This window comes from Sycon ciliatum, chromosome 4 (genome assembly GCF_964019385.1).
Source record: "Sycon ciliatum chromosome 4, ocSycCili1.1, whole genome shotgun sequence".
Lineage (NCBI taxonomy): Eukaryota > Metazoa > Porifera > Calcarea > Leucosolenida > Sycettidae > Sycon > Sycon ciliatum.
In genome coordinates this window covers 26,600,027-26,617,620 of record NC_088646.1, presented here as the reverse complement: position 1 = coordinate 26,617,620, position 17,594 = coordinate 26,600,027, and the positions used below count along the sequence as shown (strand labels likewise).

Here is a 17,594-nt window from a genome sequence, read left to right as displayed (position 1 = left end):
TTCTTGACCGGTTAAGCGGTCAAGATCGACTGATCTTGACTGCTTATTCTGGTCGCCCATTGGCCGTCACCTGGCAACAAGCACGTGCCGTGTATGAAGTAATAGTAATACAGTACTAGTACATTATTAAATTTTGTTGGTGTCTCATTTGTTATTTGAAAGTATGTACTGCAACGGCCCGGATACCATGTCCATGCCATATCGCGCCAGGCCATGCAGAAAGGCAAAAGAGCAAAAAAGCTGTACACGCAGCAGCCCCACCCAAGTAAAAAATATTTTAAAATAATCAACCACAATAACAGTTACAGTTATTTACCATGATTTACAATGAAAGAAGAAGAAGAAAAAGTAGCAAAAGGTCGGGTTGCGTCAGAGTGTCTGGAGTGTGTGAAGAATCAAACTTCAGTTTGATCTAGAAGTCATACGAAGTACACTCTCAACTGAGCCGACCCACCAGCTGGTTCTCATTACACTCTCTTGTACTAGTTATCAGGGGCGGATCCAGGAGGGGTTCCGCGGAACCCCCTACATTTCGTAAGCTTATGTACTACTGCTAGTACTGCACTGGCAACCATACGCGCACGCGCGTCCATGTACATGCAGATGTACATGTGGCCGACTGAGCTACAGTCGTCCCTCTCTAATCCGGCACCTTTTTTGCAACAGCATCTGTTACTATAGTAGTCTATTTTTGCTCTAGTTATGTCACATGTTCACAGACAGACACGCAAAGCATGACTCATGTCACTCGTTTACTTCAGCTTGTTAGTTTCAGCCGGCATGAAGCCGGCATTGAAGGTATAAAAGCAAGACACCTATAGGGCCTAGGGTGGTGGATGGGGACGTGGTGGACTCAGCTTGTGAGTTTCAGCAGCTCCGTGCTGGAGCAGGACCATGATATTTCTCAGAGTAAGGCTCAAACGTGAGTGCTCAGAACCTGCAGCCTTACTAGGGCTTGTGGACGTCTTCTTTCCTTGTGTGCTTTTTGCAGCGAGAAACAGGACCAGCTGCTAGGTCCGTTGGCGTTTCTGGTCTCCCTACAGACATCCAAGGCAGTAGCGAGCAAATAATTTGGGAGACGGGAGACCAAATTTTTGATGTTGTCCAAGTCAAGGACTTCGAGAACTGGTAAATGCGCATGCGCGGCGCAATGCAGTATGACTCCAGATCTTGACCGCGTACCGGCTGACTGAAGTTCTTGACCGGTTAAGCGGTCAAGATCGACTGATCTTGACTGCTTATTCTGGTCGCCCATTGGCCGTCACCTGGCAACAAGCACGTGCCGTGTATGAAGTAATAGTAATACAGTACTAGTACATTATTAAATTTTGTTGGTGTCTCATTTGTTATTTGAAAGTATGTACTGCAACGGCCCGGATACCATGTCCATGCCATATCGCGCCAGGCCATGCAGAAAGGCAAAAGAGCAAAAAAGCTGTACACGCAGCAGCCCCACCCAAGTAAAAAATATTTTAAAATAATCAACCACAATAACAGTTACAGTCATTTACCATGATTTACAATGAAAGAAGAAGAAGAAAAAGTAGCAAAAGGTCGGGTTGCGTCAGAGTGTCTGGAGTGTGTGAAGAATCAAACTTCAGTTTGATCTAGAAGTCATACGAAGTACACTCTCAACTGAGCCGACCCACCAGCTGGTTCTCATTACACTCTCTTGTACTAGTTATCAGGGGCGGATCCAGGAGGGGTTCCGCGGAACCCCCTACATTTCGTAAGCTTATGTACTACTGCTAGTACTGCACTGGCAACCATACGCGCACGCGCGTCCATGTACATGTAGATGTACATGTGGCCGACTGAGCTACAGTCGTCCCTCTCTAATCCGGCACCTTTTGCAACAGCATCTGTTACTATAGTAGTCTATTTTTGCTCTAGTTATGTCACATGTTCACAGACAGACACGCAAAGCATGACTCATGTCACTCGTTTACTTCAGCTTGTTAGTTTCAGCCGGCATGAAGCCGGCATTGAAGGTATAAAAGCAAGACACCTATAGGGCCTAGGGTGGTGGATGGGGACGTGGTGGACTCAGCTTGTGAGTTTCAGCAGCTCCGTGCTGGAGCAGGACCATGATATTTCTCAGAGTAAGGCTCAAACGTGAGTGCTCAGAACCTGCAGCCTTACTAGGGCTTGTGGACGTCTTCTTTCCTTGTGTGCTTTTCGCAGCGAGAAACAGGACCAGCTGCTAGGTCCGTTGGCGTTTCTGGTCTCCCTACAGACATCCAAGGCAGTAGCGAGCAAATAATTTGGGAGACGGGAGACCAAATTTTTGATGTTGTCCAAGTCAAGGACTTCGAGAACTGGTAAATGCGCATGCGCGGCGCAATGCAGTATGACTCCAGATCTTGACCGCGTACCGGCTGACTGAAGTTCTTGACCGGTTAAGCGGTCAAGATCGACTGATCTTGACTGCTTATTCTGGTCGCCCATTGGCCGTCACCTGGCAACAAGCACGTGCCGTGTATGAAGTAATAGTAATACAGTACTAGTACATTATTAAATTTTGTTGGTGTCTCATTTGTTATTTGAAAGTATGTACTGCAACGGCCCGGATACCATGTCCATGCCATATCGCGCCAGGCCATGCAGAAAGGCAAAAGAGCAAAAAAGCTGTACACGCAGCAGCCCCACCCAAGTAAAAAATATTTTAAAATAATCAACCACAATAACAGTTACAGTCATTTACCATGATATACAATGAAAGAAGAAGAAGAAAAAGTAGCAAAAGGTCGGGTTGCGTCAGAGTGTCTGGAGTGTGTGAAGAATCAAACTTCAGTTTGATCTAGAAGTCATACGAAGTACACTCTCAACTGAGCCGACCCACCAGCTGGTTCTCATTACACTCTCTTGTACTAGTTATCAGGGGCGGATCCAGGAGGGGTTCCGCGGAACCCCCTACATTTCGTAAGCTTATGTACTACTGCTAGTACTGCACTGGCAACCATACGCGCACGCGCGTCCATGTACATGTAGATGTACATGTGGCCGACTGAGCTACAGTCGTCCCTCTCTAATCCGGCACCTTTTGCAACAGCATCTGTTACTATAGTAGTCTATTTTTGCTCTAGTTATGTCACATGTTCACAGACAGACACGCAAAGCATGACTCATGTCTAGGCCTTGACGGATTATGCTAGCATAATTTTTCGCATAAATCCTACCAAAATCGAATAATCGCATAATTCGAGGCAAATTGCATACGAATCGCATAAAATTGTAATAATCCGCCTGTTCGCATCAAATTCCATACAGTTGTACATGTTCTACAAGTACAAGTACAAGTGGATGCACTAGGAAGTTGTAGGTTTACGACTCCCTTGATAACATGTCCAGTCCACTACAATCAGTGATGGTCGTAGCAAGGTCGGACGGTGCGTTGACCCCGTTAAACGTTTGCTACTACAGTACAACGCCCTCTACAAAAAATTTCCCCTGTTATTTTGCACAGAACCATTATACATTAGCAGCATATGTGAGCATAATGCAGCATAATATGATAACTTTTAGCATAAAAATAGCATACTTCTGCAATTTTTTCAGCAATGCGAAAAGCATAATTTCACGAAAATATTAGCATAATCCGTCAAGGCCTACTCATGTCACTCGTTTACTTCAGCTTGTTAGTTTCAGCCGGCATGAAGCCGGCATTGAAGGTATAAAAGCAAGACACCTATAGGGCCTAGGGTGGTGGATGGGGACGTGCAGGACTCAGCTTGTGAGTTTCAGCAGCTCCGTGCTGGAGCAGGACCATGATATTTCTCAGAGTAAGGCTCAAACGTGAGTGCTCAGAACCTGCAGCCTTACTAGGGCTTGTGGACGTCTTCTTTCCTTGTGTGCTTTTCGCAGCGAGAAACAGGACCAGCTGCTAGGTCGGTTGGCGTTTCTGGTCTCCCTACAGACATCCAAGGCAGTAGCCAGCAAATAATTTGGGAGACGGGAGACCAAATTTTTGATGTTGTCCTAGTCAAGGACTTCGAGAACTGGTAAATCCGCATGCGCGGCGCAATGCAGTATGACTCCAGATCTTGACCGCGTACCGGCTGACTGAACCCTGAAGTTCTTGACCGGTTAAGCGGTCAAGATCGACTGATCTTGACTGCTTATTCTGGTCGCCCATTGGCCGTCACCTGGCAACAAGCACGTGCCGTGTATGAAGTAATAGTAATACAGTACTAGTACATTATTTGTTGGTGTCTCATTTGTTATTTGAAAGTATGTACTGCAACGGCCCGGATACCATGTCCATGCCATATCGCGCCAGGCCATGCAGAAAGGCAAAAGAGCAAAAAAGCTGTACACGCAGCAGCCCCACCCAAGTAAAAAATATTTTAAAATAATCAACCACAATAACAGTTACAGTCATTTACCATGATTTACAATGAAAGAAGAAGAAGAAAAAGTAGCAAAAGGTCGGGTTGCGTCAGAGTGTCTGGAGTGTGTGAAGAATCAAACTTTCCAGTTTGATCTAGAAGTCATACGAAGTACACTCTCAACTGAGCCGACCCACCAGCTGGTTCTCATTACACTCTCTTGTACTAGTTATCAGGGGCGGATCCAGGAGGGGTTCCGCGGAACCCCCTACATTTCGTAAGCTTATGTACTACTGCTAGTACTGCACTGGCAACCATACGCGCACGCGCGTCCATGTACATGTAGATGTACATGTGGCCGACTGAGCTACAGTCGTCCCTCTCTAATCCGGCACCTTTTGCAACAGCATCTGTTACTATAGTAGTCTATTTTTGCTCTAGTTATGTCACATGTTCACAGACAGACACGCAAAGCATGACTCATGTCACTCGTTAACTTCAGCTTGTTAGTTTCAGCCGGCATGAAGCCGGCATTGAAGGTATAAAAGCAAGACACCTATAGGGCCTAGGGTGGTGGATGGGGACGTGGTGGACTCAGCTTGTGAGTTTCAGCAGCTCCGTGCTGGAGCAGGACCATGATATTTCTCAGAGTAAGGCTCAAACGTGAGTGCTCAGAACCTGCAGCCTTACTAGGGCTTGTGGACGTCTTCTTTCCTTGTGTGCTTTTCGCAGCGAGAAACAGGACCAGCTGCTAGGTCCGTTGGCGTTTCTGGTCTCCCTACAGACATCCAAGGCAGTAGCGAGCAAATAATTTGGGAGACGGGAGACCAAATTTTTGATGTTGTCCAAGTCAAGGACTTCGAGAACTGGTAAATGCGCATGCGCGGCGCAATGCAGTATGACTCCAGATCTTGACCGCGTACCGGCTGACTGAAGTTCTTGACCGGTTAAGCGGTCAAGATCGACTGATCTTGACTGCTTATTCTGGTCGCCCATTGGCCGTCACCTGGCAACAAGCACGTGCCGTGTATGAAGTAATAGTAATACAGTACTAGTACATTATTAAATTTTGTTGGTGTCTCATTTGTTATTTGAAAGTATGTACTGCAACGGCCCGGATACCATGTCCATGCCATATCGCGCCAGGCCATGCAGAAAGGCAAAAGAGCAAAAAAGCTGTACACGCAGCAGCCCCACCCAAGTAAAAAATATTTTAAAATAATCAACCACAATAACAGTTACAGTTATTTACCATGATTTACAATGAAAGAAGAAGAAGAAAAAGTAGCAAAAGGTCGGGTTGCGTCAGAGTGTCTGGAGTGTGTGAAGAATCAAACTTCAGTTTGATCTATAAGTCATACGAAGTACACTCTCAACTGAGCCGACCCACCAGCTGGTTCTCATTACACTCTCTTGTACTAGTTATCAGGGGCGGATCCAGGAGGGGTTCCGCGGAACCCCCTACATTTCGTAAGCTTATGTACTACTGCTAGTACTGCACTGGCAACCATACGCGCACGCGCGTCCATGTACATGTAGATCTACATGTGGCCGACTGAGCTACAGTCGTCCCTCTCTAATCCGGCACCTTTTGCAACAGCATCTGTTACTATAGAGAGTATAGTAGTCTATTTTTGCTCTAGTTATGTCACATGTTCACAGACAGACACGCAAAGCATGACTCATGTCACTCGTTTACTTCAGCTTGTTAGTTTCAGCCGGCATGAAGCCGGCATTGAAGGTATAAAAGCAAGACACCTATAGGGCCTAGGGTGGTGGATGGGGACGTGGTGGACTCAGCTTGTGAGTTTCAGCAGCTCCGTGCTGGAGCAGGACCATGATATTTCTCAGAGTAAGGCTCAAACGTGAGTGCTCAGAACCTGCAGCCTTACTAGGGCTTGTGGACGTCTTCTTTCCTTGTGTGCTTTTCGCAGCGAGAAACAGGACCAGCTGCTAGGTCCGTTGGCGTTTCTGGTCTCCCTACAGACATCCAAGGCAGTAGCGAGCAAATAATTTGGGAGACGGGAGACCAAATTTTTGATGTTGTCCAAGTCAAGGACTTCGAGAACTGGTAAATGCGCATGCGCGGCGCAATGCAGTATGACTCCAGATCTTGACCGCGTACCGGCTGACTGAAGTTCTTGACCGGTTAAGCGGTCAAGATCGACTGATCTTGACTGCTTATTCTGGTCGCCCATTGGCCGTCACCTGGCAACAAGCACGTGCCGTGTATGAAGTAATAGTAATACAGTACTAGTACATTATTAAATTTTGTTGGTGTCTCATTTGTTATTTGAAAGTATGTACTGCAACGGCCCGGATACCATGTCCATGCCATATCGCGCCAGGCCATGCAGAAAGGCAAAAGAGCAAAAAAGCTGTACACGCAGCAGCCCCACCCAAGCAAAAAATATTTTAAAATAATCAACCACAATAACAGTTACAGTCATTTACCATGATATACAATGAAAGAAGAAGAAGAAAAAGTAGCAAAAGGTCGGGTTGCGTCAGAGTGTCTGGAGTGTGTGAAGAATCAAACTTCAGTTTGATCTAGAAGTCATACGAAGTACACTCTCAACTGAGCCGACCCACCAGCTGGTTCTCATTACACTCTCTTGTACTAGTTATCAGGGGCGGATCCAGGAGGGGTTCCGCGGAACCCCCTACATTTCGTAAGCTTATGTACTACTGCTAGTACTGCACTGGCAACCATACGCGCACGCGCGTCCATGTACATGTAGATGTACATGTGGCCGACTGAGCTACAGTCGTCCCTCTCTAATCCGGCACCTTTTGCAACAGCATCTGTTACTATAGTAGTCTATTTTTGCTCTAGTTATGTCACATGTTCACAGACAGACACGCAAAGCATGACTCATGTCACTCGTTTACTTCAGCTTGTTAGTTTCAGCCGGCATGAAGCCGGCATTGAAGGTATAAAAGCAAGACACCTATAGGGCCTAGGGTGGTGGATGGGGACGTGGTGGACTCAGCTTGTGAGTTTCAGCAGCTCCGTGCTGGAGCAGGACCATGATATTTCTCAGAGTAAGGCTCAAACGTGAGTGCTCAGAACCTGCAGCCTTACTAGGGCTTGTGGACGTCTTCTTTCCTTGTGTGCTTTTCGCAGCGAGAAACAGGACCAGCTGCTAGGTCCGTTGGCGTTTCTGGTCTCCCTACAGACATCCAAGGCAGTAGCGAGCAAATAATTTGGGAGACGGGAGACCAAATTTTTGATGTTGTCCAAGTCAAGGACTTCGAGAACTGGTAAATGCGCATGCGCGGCGCAATGCAGTATGACTCCAGATCTTGACCGCGTACCGGCTGACTGAAGTTCTTGACCGGTTAAGCGGTCAAGATCGACTGATCTTGACTGCTTATTCTGGTCGCCCATTGGCCGTCACCTGGCAACAAGCACGTGCCGTGTATGAAGTAATAGTAATACAGTACTAGTACATTATTAAATTTTGTTGGTGTCTCATTTGTTATTTGAAAGTATGTACTGCAACGGCCCGGATACCATGTCCATGCCATATCGCGCCAGGCCATGCAGAAAGGCAAAAGAGCAAAAAAGCTGTACACGCAGCAGCCCCACCCAAGTAAAAAATATTTTAAAATAATCAACCACAATAACAGTTACAGTCATTTACCATGATTTACAATGAAAGAAGAAGAAGAAAAAGTAGCAAAAGGTCGGGTTGCGTCAGAGTGTCTGGAGTGTGTGAAGAATCAAACTTCAGTTTGATCTAGAAGTCATACGAAGTACACTCTCAACTGAGCCGACCCACCAGCTGGTTCTCATTACACTCTCTTGTACTAGTTATCAGGGGCGGATCCAGGAGGGGTTCCGCGGAACCCCCTACATTTCGTAAGCTTATGTACTACTGCTAGTACTGCACTGGCAACCATACGCGCACGCGCGTCCATGTACATGTAGATCTACATGTGGCCGACTGAGCTACAGTCGTCCCTCTCTAATCCGGCACCTTTTGCAACAGCATCTGTTACTATAGAGAGTATAGTAGTCTATTTTTGCTCTAGTTATGTCACATGTTCACAGACAGACACGCAAAGCATGACTCATGTCACTCGTTTACTTCAGCTTGTTAGTTTCAGCCGGCATAAAGCCGGCATTGAACTTTGAAGGTATACTATAAAAGCAAGACACCTATAGGGCCTAGGGTGGTGGATGGGGACGTGGTGGACTCAGCTTGTGAGTTTCAGCAGCTCCGTGCTGGAGCAGGACCATGATATTTCTCAGAGTAAGGCTCAAACGTGAGTGCTCAGAACCTGCAGCCTTACTAGGGCTTGTGGACGTCTTCTTTCCTTGTGTGCTTTTCGCAGCGAGAAACAGGACCAGCTGCTAGGTCCGTTGGCGTTTCTGGTCTCCCTACAGACATCCAAGGCAGTAGCGAGCAAATAATTTGGGAGACGGGAGACCAAATTTTTGATGTTGTCCAAGTCAAGGACTTCGAGAACTGGTAAATGCGCATGCGCGGCGCAATGCAGTATGACTCCAGATCTTGACCGCGTACCGGCTGACTGAACCCTGAAGTTCTTGACCGGTTAAGCGGTCAAGATCGACTGATCTTGACTGCTTATTCTGGTCGCCCATTGGCCGTCACCTGGCAACAAGCACGTGCCGTGTATGAAGTAATAGTAATACAGTACTAGTACATTATTAAATTTTGTTGGTGTCTCATTTGTTATTTGAAAGTATGTACTGCAACGGCCCGGATACCATGTCCATGCCATATCGCGCCAGGCCATGCAGAAAGGCAAAAGAGCAAAAAAGCTGTACACGCAGCAGCCCCACCCAAGTAAAAAATATTTTAAAATAATCAACCACAATAACAGTTACAGTCATTTACCATGATATACAATGAAAGAAGAAGAAGAAAAAGTAGCAAAAGGTCGGGTTGCGTCAGAGTGTCTGGAGTGTGTGAAGAATCAAACTTCAGTTTGATCTAGAAGTCATACGAAGTACACTCTCAACTGAGCCGACCCACCAGCTGGTTCTCATTACACTCTCTTGTACTAGTTATCAGGGGCGGATCCAGGAGGGGTTCCGCGGAACCCCCTACATTTCGTAAGCTTATGTACTACTGCTAGTACTGCACTGGCAACCATACGCGCACGCGCGTCCATGTACATGTAGATGTACATGTGGCCGACTGAGCTACAGTCGTCCCTCTCTAATCCGGCACCTTTTGCAACGGCATTTTCTGCTGGATAAACAAGGGTGCTGTAACAGATTCACTGTTACTACTAACACTAGGAATAGGATACACTTATCACCTGCTATTATCACGCTGCTGCTGTTAGGTGTTATGTCCATCATTGCTTGTTCATGTATATAAGAATGCATTATGGCAAGGATCATTGCTTATTCCAAGAATGACTACTGAAGTTAGTTGGACTGTTACACTGGTAGCAAGAGGATGGCTTTTCTTTTTCGTCATGTTCGGGCTATGCGCAGTGGCCGCATTAGTCGCCTACGGTATATTCGAGATTCAGAAGCGTCTGAATCACCTTATCGCACTCGGTCAGTGCGATGGATCAGATCAAACGCCAAGACGTGCTCAAGCTCCCAGCGGAGAGAGGCCACGCATGCGCCATGTTAAGTCTCCGCCTGTGTTTCGTGGAGATACAAGAGAGTTCAAGGAGTGGGCCTTCGCCATCGAACTCGCCATGAAGTCCCTGCAGCTGGACAACGCGGAGGAGCGCTTGAGCTACGCGGCGAGTTTTCTGGAGGGCAACGCTCGTCTTTGGTTTATCGCCTCTCAGGAGGCAAACACGCTGTTTTCCGACTGGCCAGACCTGAAGAGCAAGCTGGGTGAAGTGTACGGCCCGGTTTATGACAGGGAACAGGCGCGCATCGAGTTATTCGCTCTTCACCAAGATGAGACTCTTGACGAATACATCACCAAATTTTCGCGGCTTAGCTTACAAGTTCCCGAGCTTGATGACCACTCCAGAGCTATCTTGTTCACGCGTGGGCTGGCTCAGGGCCTAAGCGGTGAGGTACTTAGGGAGCATCCGCAACATTTGGCCCAAGCCATACGAGCTGCGGTCTCAGCAGACCAGTCGATGCGGCTAGCCCAAGCAAGCTACGCCAAGGCAGTGCGCGCACCAGGGCATCAGAGGCGCCAGCCTGGACCCTGGTCAAGCCAACCAACACCATCCGGTGGGAGAGAAACCAGGGAGCCAGAGGGTCGTTCAAGGCTGTGTTTCACCTGCAGGAAACCCGGCCATATTGCCAGATTCTGTCCAGAAGGAGGGAGGAACGCCACAAGCAAGCCTTCTTTAAACGATGGACGCCAGTAAGGAAGGGAGTGCGACTACTGGCGAACACGAGAGCACCCAGGAATAGGCCACGAATCAAAGTTCAGGACAAATTCAGCCCCTTAGCAAATGAGGAACCACGCCTCGAGGAGACCGAAATTCAAGCCTCGCCTGTCAAGCATTCGTCACCTGATACTGTTGGCCGGCCTAATGAAGTAACCGCCAGCACAGGGAGCATTTCCGCCGACAACGAACACGACCTAATGCGCGTCCAGGGCAAGATAAATGGACGTCGCGTTACCATGCTACTGGATTCTGGGTCAACCCACGACTTCATTTCAACTGACCTTGTCAAGAAGCACAACATCTCCACAACAGCCGGTAGCGACGTCCTGAACGTCACACTTGCTGATGGATCGGTCCGCTCACAGCCTATTACGAAAACGGACAGCTTGAAGACCGTAGTCGGCGACTTTAGCGAGCACCAACAGTTCCTAGTATTCCCTATGACGCGGTATGACGTGATCCTCGGCAAACCATGGCTGACCCGGACGAACCCACAGATCAATTTTCGTACCAATGAAATCAAGCTGGAGGGTGGATCCATCATCTGTCAACCGAGTGAAAGTGATGGCACGGACAAATCCAACCCACCGATCGAGACGTTCCTCATCTCAGGGAAGCAGGCTAGGCATGCAATGAGAGGTGGCGCAGAAGGAATCCTAGCGTATGTGACAGCAGATCCGGACGAGCCACAGACGGTGGATAGTCCGGGTAGGGAGGATCAGAAGGATTTCAAGGACCTGCTGAAGGAGTTCGGGGACGTCTTTCCCGATGAGCTTCCAAACAAGCTGCCACCCAGAAGAGGCGCAGATCACGAGATAAAAACGGAAGAAGGAGCTAAACCGCCATCTCGTGCAGCATATCGTTTACCAAAACCAGAGATGGATGAGCTTCAAGCTCAGCTCACCGAGCTGCTCCGTAGAGGATTCATCCAGCCCAGCAAATCCCCATACGGAGCCCCTGTGTTCTTCGTAAAGAAAGCGGATGGAACACTTCGAATGGTATGCGACTGGCGTGAGCTAAACCGCATAACCATTAAGAACAAGGCATGCCTACCGAATATTGACGACCTCTTTGATACCGTCCAAGGCAGTGCGTATTTCACCAAGCTAGATCTGAGGTCCGGTTACAATCAGATTCGAATAGAAGAAACAGATATTCCGAAGACAGCAATAAATACCCCATTCGGTCACTTTCAGTTCACAGTGATGGGTTTCGGCCTAACAAATGCCCCGGCAACATTCCAAACCTTGATGAACAGTGTCCTCCAGCCATACCTGCGTAAATTCGTTGTGGTGTTTCTAGACGATATCCTCATATTCAGCAAATCATGGGAGGAGCACCTCGATCATGTCAGAACCATCTTAAACGCCCTCAGGAGGAATGAGCTATATTGCAAACCGTCTAAATGTGAATTCGGCCGGACAGACGTTCTGTTTCTTGGGCACCGGATAGACGGCCAATGCATTTCTCCAGATCCAGAGAAGATCAAGGCCGTGCATAACTGGCCTGTCCCGACGACGGTCACGCACGTAAGACAGTTTCTGGGATTCGCTAATTACTTTCGAAGGTTCATTAACCATTTCTCGGCCATCTCCAAACCCCTGGAGGAACTGACAGGGAAACATGTGCGCTTCGAGTGGAATCAGACTCGACAGGAGGCATTTGAGCGATTGAAGTCTGCTCTGCTGGATGCACCAGTGTTGCGACTAGCAAACGTCAGTCAGGATTTCCGCGTTGAGACTGACGCAAGTGACTTTGCTGTGGCAGGGGTCTTAACGCAGCAAGCAGAGGACCAGTCCTGGCATCCTGTGGCTTACGTGAGCCGAAAGCTGTCTTCTGCCGAACGGAATTACACGGCCGCCGAGCGAGAAACTTTGGCTGTAGTGTACGCCCTGCAGTGCTGGCGAGTCTACCTATTTCGCCACTTTCAACTCTACACCGACAACATGGGAGTTGTCTACCTCAGGACCAAACCAAACTTAACCAAGAGAGAGGCTCGATGGATTGAATTCCTGGCCGACTATGACTACACGGTACATCACAAGCCAGGGAAGTGTAACATAGCAGACCCGTTGTCACGTCGACCAGACTTGGAACTGAATGGAATCGAGTTCTCTCTGGATGTGAATCAAGGAATTGCGAATCAGATCTCAGCAGGGTATGATAGTGACCCAGATCTTTCGCCAGTAATCAAGCGCTTGATGGCTTGCAGCGAAGACGCCATGCATGAGCGATACGTCTGGAACAGTGTGGACCGGCGGCTGTACCTAGTAACATCGGGCGATGCTCGCCTCTGCATTCCTCGCGGTCCGGTACGGCTGCAACTGCTCAAACAGAATCATGATTGCCTGACGGCCGGCCATCCGGGGAGAGACAGGACCTACCTGAAGCTGAGCAGATACTTCTATTGGCCAGGCATGAGAAGTACTGTGAAGGACTTCGTTAAATCTTGCGACCGGTGCCAACGCGTAAAGGGTAGCCAGACCAAGGCAGGACTGTTGCAGTCCCTTCCAGTCCCCGAACAGCCCTGGACAGACATCAGCATGGATTTCATCATGGCACTGCCGCTGCCCTGCCGAGGACATAGCGCCATTCTAACCTTTGTGGACCGTCTGACGAAGTATGTGCACCTGATCCCGACGACTGTTCATGTTGACTCTAAGGAGGCAGCCCGATTGTACGTGGATCATGTGTTTGCTGCCCATGGCTTGAGCAAAACGATAGTTTGTGATCGAGATCCGCGATTCACGTCGGCGTTCTTCAAGGAGGTTTTCAGTATTCTTGGCGTGGAGCTAAAAATGAGCACGGCCAACCACCCGCAGACCGATGGCATGACTGAGCGTGTGAACCGTGTCATTGAGGATACGCTAAGAGCTTTCGTCAACCATAGGCAAAACAATTGGGATGAACTCCTATCGCTATGTGAGTTTGCGATCAACAATGCCGATCAAGCGTCAACAGGTAACACGCCATTTTTCCTCAACCATGGATGCCATCCAGTTACTCCCTCGAGCTTATTGACGAAGCAGAAAGCTGGAGCTGGCATGGACACAAATGGTCCGCTGTCATGGCTGGATGGCCGCGTAGAGGCACTACGTGAGGCACAGGATGCCATCGTGGCGGCGCAGGCCCGGCAATCATTGTATGCGGATCGAGGACGGGTGGAGGACGCCCTGAAGGAGGGGGATGAGGTGTTGGTCTTCAGGGACTTCCTGCTGACGCCCGAGGAACGAGACAGGCCTTCACACAAATTAAGGCTCAAGTGGTATGGGCCGTTCAAGGTGCAGAAGAAAGTGGCCCCGAATGCGTACAGATTAGCTCTTCCAAGAATCATTCGGGCCCATCCAGTGTTCAATATTGCTGCCCTCAAGCTGTACCATGGCAATGAGATACCGGGCCGTACTCAGCCGGCACCTCCACCCCTAACCGATGCGGATGGCCATACGCGGTACATTGTCGAAAAGGTGTTGTCGCACAAGAAGAGAGGACGGCGCACGCAGTACCTAGTGAAATGGAAGGGCTACCGAGATGCCACCTGGGAGCCGGAGGAATACTTGATGGATGAAGCAGGAAACGCTATTATTCCGCTGAAAACCTACCTGGACCGTTTTTCATGAAATTGCTATTTAATTGGCAGCCACAGTTGTATTGCTAGTTTCTACGTGTTGCAATAGAAATGTAGCATTCTGCATGATTAGGATAGTGCTTCCCTGCCAGCCAGGCGTTATTTGCAGAGGACATGCACTGGATCTTGAGTTCATCAGTGTTGTTTTCGGCTACCATGCATTCCACATATCCATGCATGATCATTAGTTACCATAACTGTTCCTTCGAATTGGTACTGTTCTGACAGTTGAGAGGGGGGAATGGTGTAACAGATTCACTGTTACTACTAACACTAGGAATAGGATACACTTATCACCTGCTATTATCACGCTGCTGCTGTTAGGTGTTATGTCCATCATTGCTTGTTCATGTATATAAGAATGCATTATGGCAAGGATCATTGCTTATTCCAAGAATGACTACTGAAGTTAGTTGCACTGTTACAGGTGCTGGATTATGAAATCCTGCCCTCCAACCCGGCCCACATGTTATCACACATGTTTGTGTCGTACGTCAAAACGTAGGGATTTTCTGTGTCAAACATGTCACTTCTCTGCGGTTGACGTCACAGTATAAGAATTAGCAGAGAAGTAGTGTTCTCTGTCCACCCGGGAACGGGTACGAGGGAGCACGGTGTGGGATAAAAGGAGGTGACGAGTGCAGGGTCGGCCTCTTTTGTCTTTGTGCGGAGAGTTGAGTGAGAGTTTGTGAATTATTTAATTATTTGAAAGTTTTGGTTTGTGAGAAGAATGTCGAGAAGTATGTCGCCGAGTGGTAGTGGTAGTGAGAGTGAAGGGTATGTTGAGGAGAGTAGGAGGATGAGAGAGATGGCTGCGAGATTGGAGACGTTGGAGAGGAAGTTGGAGAAGTCTAGTCGTAAGAGGAAAAGAGAGGATAGGAGTGAGAGTGAGAGTGAGAGTGAGTCAGAGAGGAGCAGGAGAAGTGGCAGGAGTAGAAGTAGCAAGAGGAGAAACAGCAAGAAGAGCAAGAGGAGCAAGGAAAGTAAGCAGGTAAAGAGGGAGAGACACGACGAGAGGATGGCGGCGGCAAGAAAGAGAAGTTGGAAGGCCAAGGCTCACGAGGAGCAGTTCTGCGTGATAAGTAAGGCGTTGGAGCCTCTAGCCAAGGCAAGGCAGAAGGCGGAGCGTCGAGGCGAGAAGGACATCGCCAGAAACATAGAGGAAGGTGAGAGCGTCCTCCAGCGGCGAGTCAAGTTATTGCTGTTTGCGGACGCCGAAGGGTGGTCGGCCGCAAACATTTATGATGGTAAAATGGAATGCGGGTCCGATACGGACGATGAGCGGAGGATGAGGAGGATGAGGAGGGCCAGGGCGGAGGCCAAGGAGGGGAAGAGGAGCAGTGGCAAGCCCTTTCCAGGAGGCCGCCCAGCCGGGGTCGGGCTCGGAGCGGCTGCTCGAGCTCAGACCATGCCGGCCGCACCGAAGCCACCCGGATTCGGCGCCCCGTTCAAGGAGCTGGCCTGTTGGCGGTGCGGAGGGAAGGGGCACGTGCAGAGGGACTGCACGCAGCCTGCCCCAGGCCCAGCACCTGCCAGGTCATTCCCGATGCAACAGCAACAGCAGCCACGATGAACAAGATAAGTTTGATGTGCATGTTGATGATGATGATGAGGATGAGGATGATGAAAAGAGTGTTCAAACTTATTCAGATGTTGTGGTTGAAAGCGGATGTGGTGCGGAAGGGGAAGGGGAAGGGGAAATCTGGGCAGAGGGTGAAACTGTGATGCATGGGAGATTGAAGCGGTGTACCGTTTTGGAGGGAGATGGGAGCTTCATCTTGGATTATTAGTATTTTGGAGGTCGGTTATGCGTTGCCGTTTGTGACAGACCCTCCGTCTGGTTTTTTAAGGAATCAGAAAAGCTGTTGGAAGCATGTACAATTTGTTGATGAGGCAGTGAAGGGGCTGGTAGACTGGGGGAGTGCGATGAAAGTAAACGAATCTGAGTTAAATTGTGTTAGCCCGCTGGGAGTGGTGGAAGGTGCTAGGAAGCTGAGACTGATTTTAGACTTGAGGCAAGTGAATGAATGTTTGGCAAAATTCAGGTTTAAATTGGATGATATCAGGATGGCAGTGAAGCTTTTTCAGAAAGACGACTTTGTTGTAACATTCGATTTGAAGAGTGGTTATCACCATGTTGATATGGCAAGGGACCATTGGAAATATTTGGGTTTGTTGTTGTTGTAGAAGTTTATTTAACGTCGCACCACAAACAGGCGATTTCGCCTCCTTTGGTACATGTGGACGACAGAAGGAATGAGAGAGAGGGGGGGGGGACAGAAGTATGGAGAGAGGAAGGGTAGAAAGAAATAAGCAATCAACCTCAGGGCTACACCAAAGCAAAAACGGAATGGGAACATACTATATACAAAATAGCTTCATACATATATTGCAAAACACGTTTACTATTCTTCAGTCCGCTATACCACAGAAACACACTAGCCGAAAAGCATTTAAACGGAGCCATGATGCGCTTTTAGCAGGGCACAGAACTGAAGGTGGCTGGGCTCGGAACGGAGATCAGGCGGGAGCTGGTTCCACAGGACTGCGCCGATGAACTGCATGGTCGCTCGACCCGCAGGACCGGGCCAAAATGGTACTCGAACGAGGTGATGTGCTGCTCCCCGAGTGCGGTCACCAGTAACTCTCACGAAGAAGCTGGTGAAGAGGGAGCTAGCTCGGGAGAACAGACAACGACGGACAAAGATGAGGAGCTTAATGTTAAACATGTCCTCCAGGGTGGTGAGGCGGAGCTGTTCAAAGATCGGGCTCGTGCGCGACCACGGTGGCAGACCGAAGAAGCCGCGGATAGCGCACTTCGTTAGACGTGTGAGGGGCTCCATGTTGCCAATTTGAAGTGACGGATAAAAGGCGTTGGAAGCGCACGACAACCTACCCTGGATCATCGACCTGTAAAACAGGATCTTTGACGCCAGGGTGAGGCTTCGGCGGCTCCGCCACAGCGCACCTACTGACTTCCGCACCTGCTGGATTGTGTGATTGACGTGAGGCTCCCAGGAGAGCTGCCCATCTACCATTACGCCCAGGTACCGCGCTTGTTCCACAACTGCAAGGGCTGCATTCCCACAGCGAATTCGAATGTTATCTGTGTCAGGGGCTGGGCCTCTTGGGGTAATCAACAGAGCTTGCGTTTTCTTTTGGTTCAGCATTAGCCCGCGGTCCTCCAACCACTGCGAGCAGGGTTTCTCATGGGGAGGTGAATTTTATTGTTTCAAGTCATTGCCGTTTGGGCTCTCCACTGCTCCGTATCTTTTTAACAAACTGGTACGTGT

The 17,594-nt window shown here is 48.9% G+C and overlaps 1 protein-coding gene across 1 annotated transcript; it reads left to right on the top strand.

Moving 5' to 3' along the window:
• Window positions 1-15,043: 15,043 nt before the first annotated feature.
• LOC135813489 (hepatoma-derived growth factor-related protein 2-like) lies at window positions 15,044-15,874 on the top strand. Its single transcript, XM_065326582.1, has one exon. The coding sequence runs from the start codon at window positions 15,044-15,046 to the stop codon at window positions 15,872-15,874; it is 831 nt and encodes a 276-aa protein (XP_065182654.1).
• The last annotated feature ends 1,720 nt before the right edge of the window (window positions 15,875-17,594 follow it).